The sequence below is a fragment of the Taudactylus pleione genome, unplaced genomic scaffold (genome assembly GCF_031769625.1).
Source record: "Taudactylus pleione unplaced genomic scaffold, aTauple2 ptg001161l, whole genome shotgun sequence".
NCBI lineage: Eukaryota > Metazoa > Chordata > Amphibia > Anura > Myobatrachidae > Taudactylus > Taudactylus pleione.
The window spans coordinates 832,703-845,524 of record NW_028285562.1 but is presented as its reverse complement, the minus strand read 5'-3'; the positions used below and the strand labels follow the sequence as shown (position 1 = coordinate 845,524).

General features: G+C 44.8%; 1 protein-coding gene across 1 annotated transcript; it reads left to right on the top strand.

Moving 5' to 3' along the window:
* Positions 1 to 2,538: 2,538 nt before the first annotated feature.
* Positions 2,539 to 12,727, top strand: KLF1 (KLF transcription factor 1). Its single transcript, XM_088462195.1, has 3 exons — positions 2,539 to 2,607; positions 7,865 to 8,579; positions 12,455 to 12,727. Exons 1-3 carry the CDS (start codon positions 2,554 to 2,556, stop codon positions 12,628 to 12,630), a joined length of 945 nt encoding a protein of 314 aa, XP_088318321.1. The 5' UTR covers positions 2,539 to 2,553; the 3' UTR covers positions 12,631 to 12,727.
* The last annotated feature ends 95 nt before the right edge of the window (positions 12,728 to 12,822 follow it).

The window sequence follows — 12,822 nt, the reverse complement described above, 5'->3', positions numbered from 1 at the left end:
TCAGAAAATCGGGAATAATGTGCTAATTTGAACAATTATACGTACAGCCCAATTCATGGTACCAGAGGATAACACAATGAATGTCCCTGTTATATAAATAATACTGTAGCCTTGTTACACTGTTATGTATGATCCACAATTACAATTTTACTTCAATATGGTTGCATTTTAAAAAAAAACAATTCTTGTAATAGTCTCCCTGTCTAACGTCATTCAGTGTTATCAGCGTACATGTAGTGCATGTGTTTACTGTATAATGGGAAAGATAGCAACACGCCTTATCTCTCTCCCCCTTAAATCTGTCCACAGGCAGACTGGGAGCAATGTGCTGAGTGTGTGATGTGTGTGCAGGAGAACAAAGCAGACGTGTGACACAAGACACAATTATTGGGGCTATCTGGAGGTTGTTTGGAACGTTATATTTCCTAGACTTGAATGTCACCAGTGTACGGGATCTCAATGCTTTTCATTTTGAATGATTGTAGGCATAGGAATGTTGAGCCCTATAGTGAGAGAATCCTCCATATATACTGACAATTATTGAAACGGCTGATAAAACGGTGGCAGAACAATTGTAAGAATAGCTGAAGTGGCTGCTACGGGGTCCGGAAATTAGGGCCACGTCATGCCAAGTCCTACCAACTCCAGCATGCCATAATAGGATACGGCTACATCCCTTAGCATTACATGATTGCTGTGGGGCAAGAACAAAGACCCAATTTGCAGAGGTACAAATGTAGGAAGTATCCAAGGGGCCCATTTATTAAGGATCGCATTTTGCAATGCGATCAGGGCATGCAGTACCGCCCATGATCGCATTGCAAAATGCGATCATACCGGCCGAATGTATGAACCGGCACATGCAGGGAGACGGGCTCCGAAAAGAGCCCGTCCCTGCGATGTGGCCGGAGCGCATTCCGGGCTACTGCGCATGCGCAGTGTTTTCGGGGAATTTACCTTAAATGCACTTTGATAAATGGGCCTCCAAGTGTGATACTGCACTGTGTAGGCAAAAGTGATTGGACACCACCACGCAAGCTAAATGCTTACCATGCATACAATTGTACACGAGTTCCAAATGGCCACTAATGTGGCAGTTCCACAAGAACACTTCGGGAGGTCCATGCTCTTGCAGTTCTATGAAAACAACAAATGTTTTTATCAGGAAAAACAATGCCACCCGTAATGTTTCCAGGGCGGATGCTGGACTAGTATACAGACGATTTGGTAACCGAACTGGCCAGCTCAGCGTCCAGATCTTAATCCCATTGAGAATCTCTGATATGAATTGGAGCAACAAGTGTGTTCTAGGCTGTATCGACCTTCTTCAGTGTCACAGTGGGTCACTGTACGTAAGACGGAATGGCAAAGTGTACCATGGCCGCTGGTGCCAGTTCAAAAGCATCTTTCAACACCTGTGGGGGAGCGATCACACTGATCGCCCCTTCCCACCAGACTTTGGGCTGGGCTGAGGTGCTCACAACGCCCCCCTCTTCAGCGCGCGCTGCAAAACTGTTTTTTTTTTACATTTCTGTACTTTAGGGCTGAAGCAAAGCTGAGTGCAAATAGGCAGTAATTGCTGCCGCATTGCATTATTGGCCAGACTGCCCCTATCCCTGCGCTTGTTCCATATCCGTCATCAGCAGTGTGCCCTTAACCCAGCCCTATCTGTGAGTATTACGCAAACTCTACACAGCCTGCAATTCCATAGAAAAGCCCTCTCTGAACTTTCGCTACTTGTGGACGCTCCATTTCAACCCGTTTACAGCCCCTCAGTCGAAAGTGGTGATGCGTGCGGATTGCGCACGACTGTGCAATGCCCGCAGTTGCATGAACATGGCTCCAAAGCTTGTGCAGAGCGGAAACGGAATTGCAAACAACTGCCTTCAACTCTGCGGCCCTTTTAACATATGAAAACTTCTTTGCCAATCATTCTGAGATGGGTACATTCCCCCTATAACATCATTACAGGCAGAGTCATAACTAGACGTTTTAGTGCTAGGGGCAAGAAGGAAATATGACACCACCAAAGCAAATCAACCTAAAATATTAATTCTTTGCGACCGCCTATAGAGTTTACACCATGGCAGCTGCCCGAGTTCTGTCCCTGATTAGAGGGACAGTAACTGACCAGCTTTGTCTTACTTGTCATTCATACCATGTAGACGTAAGCACTTCTTATCACCCCAGCCATACACTAAATGCAATATCATCAGTAATAAATTGGTGTCACAGCCACTTAGAGAAGGAGGGGAGATGAAAGGAAAGGGGAGGGCGGAGACATGTCACACCTACCAGCCTATCAGAAGCTGCCTTTAGAGGCACCAAACTTCTTGAAAATAAGAACAAAAAAAATATTTTCTGTATGTTGTCCCCTTCTGTGCTGTTATAACTGACTGGGATAAAGACTACAGGAGCTTATAATATGCAGCACATGGGGGCAAATGCAAGACATTATATAATCTAATAATTACATAATAACACATACATAATCATATCTATATAATTATTACAAATATTCCACACACATATTTTATATATAAAACACTAAATATGGCACTAGCTTCCTGTGATTATCAAAGTCACATGCTGTATGATAATATTCAGGTAAGTGGCTGCGCTGTCATCTTATTTTCTAACTTTTTCTTTCTCCAGGGGGTAAATTTACTAAAGTGAGAATTTTTAGAAGTGAGTTTTAGAAGAGATGTTGCCCATAGCAACCAATCAGTCTATTTACCATTTAACTAGCACCTTCTAGAAGATAATAGCTAGAATCTGATTGGTTGCTATGGGCAACATCTCTTCTAAAACTCACTTCTAAAATCTCGCACTTACCCCACTTACACCACTAAATTTACCCCCAGATGTTTGCATTCTGTATATATGTTGTACCCTGTGTGTTTGCATTCTGTATACAGTATGTATATATATATATATATATATATATATATATATATGCACCCTGTGTGTTTGCATTCTGTATATATGCACCCTGTGTGTTTGCATTCTGTATATATGCACCCTGTGTGTTTCCATTCTGTATATATGTACCCTGTGTGTTTACATTCTGTATATATGCACCCTGTGTGTTTGCATTCTGTATATATGCACCCTGTGTGTTTGCATTCTGTATATATGCACCCTGTGTGTTTACATTCTGTATATGTATATATGAACCCTGTGTGTTTGCTTTCTGTGTATATGCACCCTGTGTGTTTCCATTCTGTATATATGCACCATGTGTGTGTTTCCATTCTGTATATATGCACCCTTTGTTTTTCCATTCTGTATATATGCACCCTGTGTGTTTGCATTCTGTATATATGCACCCTGTGTGTTGTGTTTGCATTCTGTATATATGCACCTTGTGTGTTTGCATTCTGTATATATGCACCCTGTGTGTTTGCATTCTGTATATATGCACCTTGTGTGTTTGCATTTTGTATATATGCACACTGTGTGTTTGCATTCTGTATATATGCACCCTGTGTATTTGCATTCTGTATATATGCACCCTGTGTGTTTGCATTCTGTATACTGTATATATATATATATATATATATGCACCCTGTGTGTTTTCATTCTGTATATATGCACCCTGTGTGTTTGCATTCTGTATACAAGTGGGGCAAAAAAGTACTTGGACAGCCACCGATTGTTCAAGTTGTTGCACTTTAAAAGATGAGAGAGGTCTGTAATTTCCATCATAGGTATACTTCAACTGTGAGAGACAGAATCAGAACAAAAAATTCCGGACATATTCTATGATTTTTAAACAATTTATTTGTATATTCTTCCTGAAAAAAAATATTTGGACAATCAAAAAGTTTAACTCAATACTTTGTAAAGTAACCTCGATTGGCAATTACAGAGGTGAAACGTTTCCTGTAGTTCTTGACCAGGTTTGCACACACTGCAGCAGGTATTTTGACCCACTCTTCAATGCAGATCTTCTCTAGATGTGTCATGTTTTGGGGCTGTCGCCGGGCAACACAGACTTTCAACTCCCTCCACAGATTTTCTATTGGGTTGAGGTCTGGAGACTGGCTAGGCCAATCCAGGACCTTGAAATGCTTCTTTTGGAGCCACTCCTTAGTTGTCCGGGCGGTGTGTTTGGGGTCATTGTCATGCTGGAAGACCCAGCCATGTTGCATCTTCAATGCTCTTACTGAGGGAAGGAGGTTTTCCCCAAAATGTCATGATACATGGCCCCATTCAGGGCCCCCATCAGGGGGGGACTGCCGGGTCATTAGTCCCGGGCCCGGACAAGCGGGGGGCCCGCCTGGTGCTACCACCTGCTAGCTTCTTCACCCTGCCACAATAACAATAATTACCGCCGCCTACCAATGCACTGCGGTGCGGCCACCCAGCTCTCTTCTCGCTGCCGCCGCCGCGTTCATGGATAGCTGTGGGAGGGAGGCAGAGAGGATGCTACCCAGGCAGTTCCTCTTTCCTGAGCCCCTCTTAGTATTACTGTCAGGTGCCCATGGCAAATCGTGACATAATGTCACATCAGTGCAGGCTGCTGCGCGCCAGCCACTGAAGAGAAAGCTGCTGGCTCAGGACAGAACGGGAGAACAGAGATCGTCACCAAAGTTAAGAAGGTAAGTTTTGCTGGGAAAGGGGAAGGGAGGTTGAGCCTGGTGATTATTGAAGGAGGAAGGGATTATTTAAGGGGGGGACTTGCTGCAGAAATTACTGAAGAACGGGGTTCTGTGAGGGTATTACTATAGGGGGGAGTTGTGAGGTGATTACTGTAAGATGGTCAGCTCCACTGGCTTCAGCTATTTTTAATATGCCTCCATTTTTCAGATGTGCACTGTATAATGGGGTCTTGGGGGCCCTGCGTATTTTATCAGTCCCGGGCCCCACAATTTCTGATGGCAGCCCTGGTCCCATTCATCCTCTCCGTAATATGGATCAATCGTCCTGTCCCCTTTGCAGAAAGGCATCCCCAAAGCATGATGTTTCCACCCCCATGCTTCACAGTGGGTATGGTGTTTTTGGGATGCCACTCATCATTCTTTTCCCTCCAAACACGGCGTGAGGAGTTTATACCATAAAGTTCTATTTTGGTCTCGTCTGACCACATGACATTCTCCCAATCCTCCTCTGGATCATCCAGATGGTCACGGTCAAACTTTAGACGGGCCTGGACATGTGCTGGCTTAAACAGGGGGACCTTTCAGGCGCTGCAGGATTTGAATCCATGACGACGTAGTGTGTTACTAATGGTAACCTTTGTGACTGTGATCCCAGCTCTCTTGAGGTCATTGACCAGGTCCCCCCCGTGTAGTTCTGAGCTGATCCCTCACCGTTCTCAAGATCATTGATACCCCACGAGGTGAGATCTTGCATGGAGCCCCTGGTTGAGGGAGATTGTCAGTGATCTTGTATTTCTTCAATTTTTTAATAATTGCGCCAACAGTTGATCTCTTCTCACCAAGCTGCTTGCCTATTGTCGAGTAGCTCATCCCAGCCTTGTGCAGGTCTACAATTTTGTCCCTGGTGTCCTTAGACAGCTCTCTGGTCTTGGCCATGGTGGAGAGGTTGCAGTCTGACTGTTTGAGGGTGTGGACAGGTGACTTTTATACAGTTAACCAGTTCAAACAGGTGCCATTAATCAGAGCCGTAACTAGACTTTTTGGTGCCCTGTGCCAGAAAGAGCATTGGCGCCCCCTCATTTTTCAAAGGGACATAATGCACCCCAAAAAGGGCCATGGCTTCATGGGGAAGGGCCAGGGAAGAGATAGGAGAGGTATTGAGATGCTGGGGATGAAATAAGTGGAAGCTACAAGCAAGAATGATAATAAACAGAAATTTGACAGGCCCAAACAGCGCCCCCTGACCTGTGGTGCCCTGTGCGATGGCACCGGCCGCACTACCCTAGCTACGGCCCTGCCATTAATACAGGTAATGAGTGGAGGATAGATGAGCTTCCTAAAGAAGAAGTAACAGGTCTGTGAAAGCCAGAATTCTTGCTGGTTGGTAGGTGTACAAATATTTATTTTCCGCAAGAATATACAAATAAATAGTTTCAAAATCATACAATGTGATTTCCGGAATTTTTTGTTCTGATTCTGTCTCTCACAGTTAAAGCGTAACTATGATGGAAATTACAGACCTCTCTCATCTTTTAAAGTGCAACAACTTGCACAATCGGTGGCTGTCCAAATACTTTTTTGCCCCACTGTATATGCACCCTGTGTGTTTGCATTCTGTATACAGTATATGCGCCCTGTGTGTTTGTATTCTATATATATGCACCCTGTGTGTTTGTATTCTGTATATATGCACCCTGTGTGTTTACATTCTGTATATATGCACCCTGTGTGTTTGTATTCTGTATATATGCACCCTGTGTGTTTACATTCTGTATATATGCACCCTGTGTGTTTGTATTCTGTATATATGCACCCTGTGTGTTTGCATTCTGTATATATGCACCCTGTGTGTTTGCATTCTGTATATATGCACCCTGTGTGTTTGCATTCTGTATACAGTATATGTGCCCTGTGTGTTTGCATTCTATATATATGCACCCTGTGTGTTTGCATTCTGTATATATGCACCCTGTGTGTTTGCATTCTGTATATATGCGCCCTGTGTGTTTGCATTCTGTATATATGCACCCTGTGTGTTTGTATTCTGTATATATGCACCCTGTGTGTTTGCATTCTGTATATATGCACCCTGTGTGTTTGTATTCTGTATATATGCACCCTGTGTGTTTGCATTCTGTATATATGCACCCTGTGTGTTTCCATTCTGTATATATGCACCCTGTGTGTTTGCATTCTGTATATATGCACCCTGTGTGTTTGCATTCTGTATATATGCACCCTGTGTGTTTGCATTCTGTATATATGCACCCTGTGTGTTTCCATTCTGTATATATGCACCCTGTGTGTTTCCATTCTGTATATATGCACCCTGTGTGTTTGCATTCTGTATATATGCACCCTGTGTGTTTGCATTCTGTATATATGGACCCTGTGTGTTTGCATTCTGTATATATGCACCCTGTGTGTTTGCATTCTATATATATGCACCCTGTGTGTTTGCATTCTGTATATATGCACCCTGTGTGTTTGCATTCTGTATATATGCACCCTGTGTGTTTGCATTCTGTATATATACACCCTGTGTGTTTGCATTCTATATATATGCACCCTGTGTGTTTGCATTCTGTATATATGCACCCTGTGTGTTTGCATTCTGTATATATGCACCCTGTGTGTTTGCATTCTGTATATATGCACCCTGTGTGTTTACATTCTGTATATATGTGCCCTGTGTGTTTGCATTCTGTATATATGTGCCCTGTGTGTTTACATTCTGTATATATGCACCTGTGTGTTTGCATTCTGTATATATGTGCCCTATGTGTTTACATTCTGTATATATGCACCATGTGTGTTTGCAGTAGCTTTTGCAAAAGGCTTTTCTATAATTAATTTCAGTAATTCAATTCAGTTATGTAATATTCCCGGACCATTTGTTCCAGGGGTATCAACAACCTATGCCCTGACAAAGTTTTCCTATAAGGGCATGCTAAAACTGTGGCAAGGGCATGCTGGGATGTATAGTTCCATAGCAGCTAGAGGGCTGCATGTCGAATACCCCTATTCCCTGTAGACTCGCCAAGGTAGACATTTAGGGAAATAGGGCCAGTGGGCAGTACAGGAAAAATAGAGTAGTATGGGATATGGTCAAAGATGAAGCTTGAAGTGCCGTTGTAGGGAGCATAGGGATCTGTAGGAATGGTATTTAGCAGTATGTCTGGACCCGGCTGTATGTGGAATAACAGCAGACACGGTGGGGTTGATTTTGTATGACAATCATGTTTTTCCCAACCTGGCAGGTCTGGAATCCTACTGTCCTGCTGACTGGCACAGGGACCATTACTGAGCCCCCAAACAGATTTTCTTTGTGCTCTGCTCCCCTGGACTGCACTGTTTCTCACAGCAAAGGGGAAGACTCCTACTGGGACCTGGATTTTCTGAAAACTAACTTTCCTGAGTCTTGTGTAAGTGTCGACGAGTCCCCACAGGCACCCGTCACCCAATGCCAGCTACAGACGACCACAGATATGTGCCATTCTGACATGTTCAGTCCATCATTTCTTCCTTCTGAAGACAATCAGGCAGATCCTTTGTCATTTGTCCATGTAACCCCAGCCGAGACTTACACCAGGCCAGAAGAAAGTATAGTGATGGCAACTGAGGAATCATCAAATCATGACCAATCGGGCCGCTTCCCAGACAGTCCCACTTATGTTGAAGAGTCTATGGGGTATGTGTACACGCTGCTGTCTGAGCCAGATCTAAAGCCTCCTGTGATTCCCAGTGGCCACTTCTCAATGTACCCTGTGCCAATTTTACCAAGGACCTTCTCCTACCACTTATCCACCCCATCTGCCTCACAATCACTGTCATTACCGGCCAAGGGGAAGAGGGGCAGGAAGAGCAACCGAACATCGAAAAAAAGCGTTACATACCATAGCTGTACATACTATGGATGTGTAAAAGCTTACACCAAGAGCTCACACTTAAAAGCACATCTCCGCACACACACTGGTAAGAGCAGGGATGGGAGTATACATGTTTCATCCCATTAACTATAGATTTCATTCATTTCCCAATGTTTTCTTATGTGTGTAAGTTCAATTATTCAGTAATTTTATTTTTTCCAACCACCCAGCTCCTGATTATTATATTATCTCTAAAATATATTTTTATTGTAATATGTGTCTTTTACCCCTGTAACAACTTATTACAGTAACCCAGCTCCTGAGTGTCTTATTACCCCTGTAACAACTTATTACAGTAACCCAGCTCCTGAGTGTCTTATTACCACAGTAACATCTTATTACAGTAACCCAGCTCCTGAGTGTCTTATTACCCCTGTAACATCTTATTACAGTAACCCAGCTCCTGAGTGTCTTATTACGCCAGTAACATCTTATTACAGTAACCCAGCTCCTGAGTGTCTTATTACCTCTGTAACATCTTATTACAGTAACCCAGCTCCTGAGTGCCTTATTACTCCTGTAACATCTTACTACAGTAACCCAGTTCCTGAGTGTCTTATTACCCCTGTAACATCTTATTACAGTAACCCAGCTCCTGAGTGTCTTATTACCCCTGTAACATCTTATTACAGTAACCCAGCTCCTGAGTGCCTTATTACCCCAGTAACATCTTATTACAGTAACCCAGCTCCTGAGTGTCTTATTACCCCTGTAACATCTTATTACAGTAACCCAGCTCCTGAGTGTCTTATTACGCCAGTAACATCTTATTACAGTAACCCAGCTCCTGAGTGTCTTATTACCTCTGTAACATCTTATTACAGTAACCCAGCTCCTGAGTGTCTTATTACCCCTGTAACATCTTATTACAGTAACCCAGCTCCTGAGTGTCTTATTACCCCTGTAACATCTTATTACAGTAACCCAGCTCCTGAGTGTCTTATTAATAGGGATGTGTGCCGGAACATTTTTGCCGGATTTGGATTTGGTTCTAATTCATCGTCCGGCTTTGGATTTGGATTTGGATTTTTTTACACAAATTTACAAAAAAAAGCTAAAATCACATAGAGTGGTCTTTTTTTTCTTCCTAGAGTATTATTAACCTCAATAACATTAATTTCCAGTCAATTTAGAACACCTCATTGTTTTCAACATTATTGGCCAAAGGTTGCAGTGAGCTGACTGGTTACTAAGCGACAAAGCAGCGGCACAACGACACAGACACCACAGTATAAAGCACATCTATGACACATTGCCACACAGCAGTGGCAGAAATGAAAAGTAGTGCACCCACCCGGTGGGGTACGGCCAGCAGAATCACAGTACTTGTTTACAAAGTGGGCTACGGCCCTAGGAGTCACAGTGCACAATCTTATTCACATTACACCGCACATAGTGCCCCTGATTCACATTACACCATAAAGTAGTGTCTCTTATTTATGTTACCACACACAGTAGTGCCCCTTTTACACAATGCCCACAGTAGTGACCCCTTTTACACAATGCCCACAGTAGTGCCCCTTTTACACAATGCCCACAGTAGTGACCCTTTTACACAATGCCCACAGTAGTGACCCTTATACACAAACCCCACAGTAGTAATGCCCCTTATACAATGCCCACAGTAGTAGTGCCACTTATACAATGCCCACAGCAATAGTGTCCCTTACACAATGCCCCCAGCAGTGGTGTCCCTTACACAATGCCCCCAGTAGTGGTGCCCCCTATGCAGTCCCCTTAGTAGTAGGGCCCCCTATGCAGTGCCCCCAGTAGTAGTATGCCCCCCAGTAGTATGCCCCCCATTAGCAGGCCTCCAGTAGTATGCCCTCCCCAGTAGTATGCCCCCCCAGTAGTATGCCCCCCATTAGCAGGCCCCCCCCAGTAGTATGCCCCCATAAGCAGGCCCCCAGTAGTATGCCCCCCCAGTAGTATGCCCCCCATTAGCTGGCCCCCAGTAGTATGCCCCCCCAGTAGTATTCCCCCTTAAGCGGGCCCCCAGTAGTATGCCCCTCCAGTAGTATGCCCCCCAGTAGCAGGCCCCCCTAGTAGTATGCCCCCCCATTATATGCTCATATTCAGTCAAATGCTTCAGAACTCATTGGACGGCGCTTCACCGTGCAGATGGACAATGACCCAAAACATACTGCAAAAGCAACCTAACAGTTTTTTTAAGGCTAAAAAGTGGAATGTTATGCAATGGCCAAGTCAATCCCCTGACCTGAATCCGATTGAGCATGCATTTCACTTGATGAAGACAAAACTGAAGGGAAAATGCCCCAAGAACAAGCAGGAACTGAAGACATTTGCAGAGGCCTGGCAGTAGTAGTATGCCCCCCCAGTAGTATGCCCCCCCATTAGCAGGCCCCCCCCTGTAGTATGCCCCCCAGTAGCAGGCCCCCTGTAGTATGCTCCCCCAGTAGTAGGCCCCCCAGTAGCAGGCCCCCTGTAGTATGCCCCTCCAGTAGTAGGCCCCCAAGTAGCAGGCCCCCTGTAGTATGCCCACCAGTAGCAGGCCCCCTGTAGTATGCTCCCCCAGTAGTAGGCCCCCCAGTAGCAGGCCCCCCTGTAGTGTGCCCCCCCTGTAGCATGCCCCCCCAGTAGTAGGCCCCCCAGTAGCAGGCCCCCTGTAGTATGCCCCCCCAGTAGTAGGCCCCCTGTAGTATGCTACCCCCAGTAGTAGGCCCATCCATTAGCAGGCCCCCATACACACATAAACAAAAAAACTTACCTGTATCCCCGCTCCAGCCGCCGTCCGCTCTGCTGCCACGCGACGAGGAGGGAGCCGGAAGACGGAGCTCATGAGTGAGCTCCAGCCGGCTCCCTCCGTGCAGCATCCAATGAGAGTCTGTGTGACTCTCATTGGCTGCTGTAACAAACACACAGCTGCCGCTGGCAGCTGTGTGTTTGTTCTGTATAGGGCAGACCGCTATCACAGCGGTCTGCCCTACACTCGAGGAGCCCTGATGTCGGATTTTCTAGTGAGAATCCGACATCAGGCGGCCGTCGTTCGGCCCCGAACGGGGATCTGAGTCAGGCGGGGAATACCCGAACAGGGTTCGGGTGGACTCGGATCCCCTATGTTCGGAGCGGTTCGGATTCCACAGAATCCGAACCGCTCATCTCTACTTATTAGCCCTGTAACATCTTATTACAGTAACCCAGCTCCTAAGTGTCTTATAAGTTATTACCCCTGTAACAGCTTATTACAGTAACCCAGCTCCTAAGTGTCTTATAAGTTATTACCCCTGTAACATCTTATTACAGTAACCCAGCTCCTGGGTGTGTTATTACCCCTATAACATCTTATTACAGTAACCCAGCTCCTGAGTGTCTTATTACCCCTGTAAAATCTTATTACAGTATCCCAGCTCCTGAGTGCCTTATAATACCTGTAACCTCTTATTACAGTAACCCAGCTCCTGAGTGTCTTATTACCCCTGTAACATCTTATTATAGTAACCCAGCTCCTGAGTGTCTTATTACCCCTGTAACATCTTATTACAGTAACCCAGCTCCTGGGTGTGTTATTACCCCAATAACATCTGCATACAGTAACCTAGCTCCTGAGTGTCTTATTACCCCAGTAACATCTTATTACAGTAACCCAGCTCCTGAGTGTCTTATTACCCCTGTAACATCTTATTACAGTAACCCAGCTCCTGAGTGTCCTATTACCCTTGTAACATCTTATTACAGTAACCCAGCTCCTGGGTGTGTTATTACCCCTATAACATCTGCATACAGTAACCTAGCTCCTGAGTGTCCTATTACCCCAGTAACATCTTATTACAGTAACCCAGCTCCTGAGTGTCTTATTACCCCTGTAACATCTTATTACAGTAACCCAGCTCCTGATTGTCTTATTACCCCTGATGCATGGTACATGAGAGATTCAAGATAATTTATGACATTGTGTTTCAGGAGAGAAACCCTATGTCTGTGAATGGGAAGGTTGTAGTTGGAAGTTTGCCCGCTCAGACGAGCTCATCCGGCATATACGTAAGCACACGGGCGTGCGCCCCTTCCAGTGCCAACTCTGCCAACGAAGCTTTGCCCGCTCTGACCACCTGGCTTTACATATGAAAAGACATGGCTGAAGAAATGTGCAGCATCAATGAGTGATGTGGAGGAGGCAAAGGATAAAGAGAGATGTACAAAAAGGCTATATTTAATTGCTGTGCAAATTGTCCGTCTCAAGGGAATATTGTGCTTTTTTTTTCACTGTTTCTGATACTTTATCTACAAAATGCAGCTTCTGGTTACATAACATGAGGTACACATGGATTGAA

Excerpts from the sequence above, each read along its gene's own strand:
- KLF1 (XM_088462195.1), top strand. The coding sequence starts at position 2,554 with ATGGCACTAGCTTCCTGTGATTATCAAAGTCACATGCTGTATGATAAT. Across the intron at positions 2,608-7,864 it reads TGCTGTATGATAATATTCAG|GTCTGGAATCCTACTGTCCT; the intron begins GTAAGTGGCTGC and ends CCAACCTGGCAG. Across the intron at positions 8,580-12,454 it reads ACATCTCCGCACACACACTG|GAGAGAAACCCTATGTCTGT; the intron begins GTAAGAGCAGGG and ends ATTGTGTTTCAG.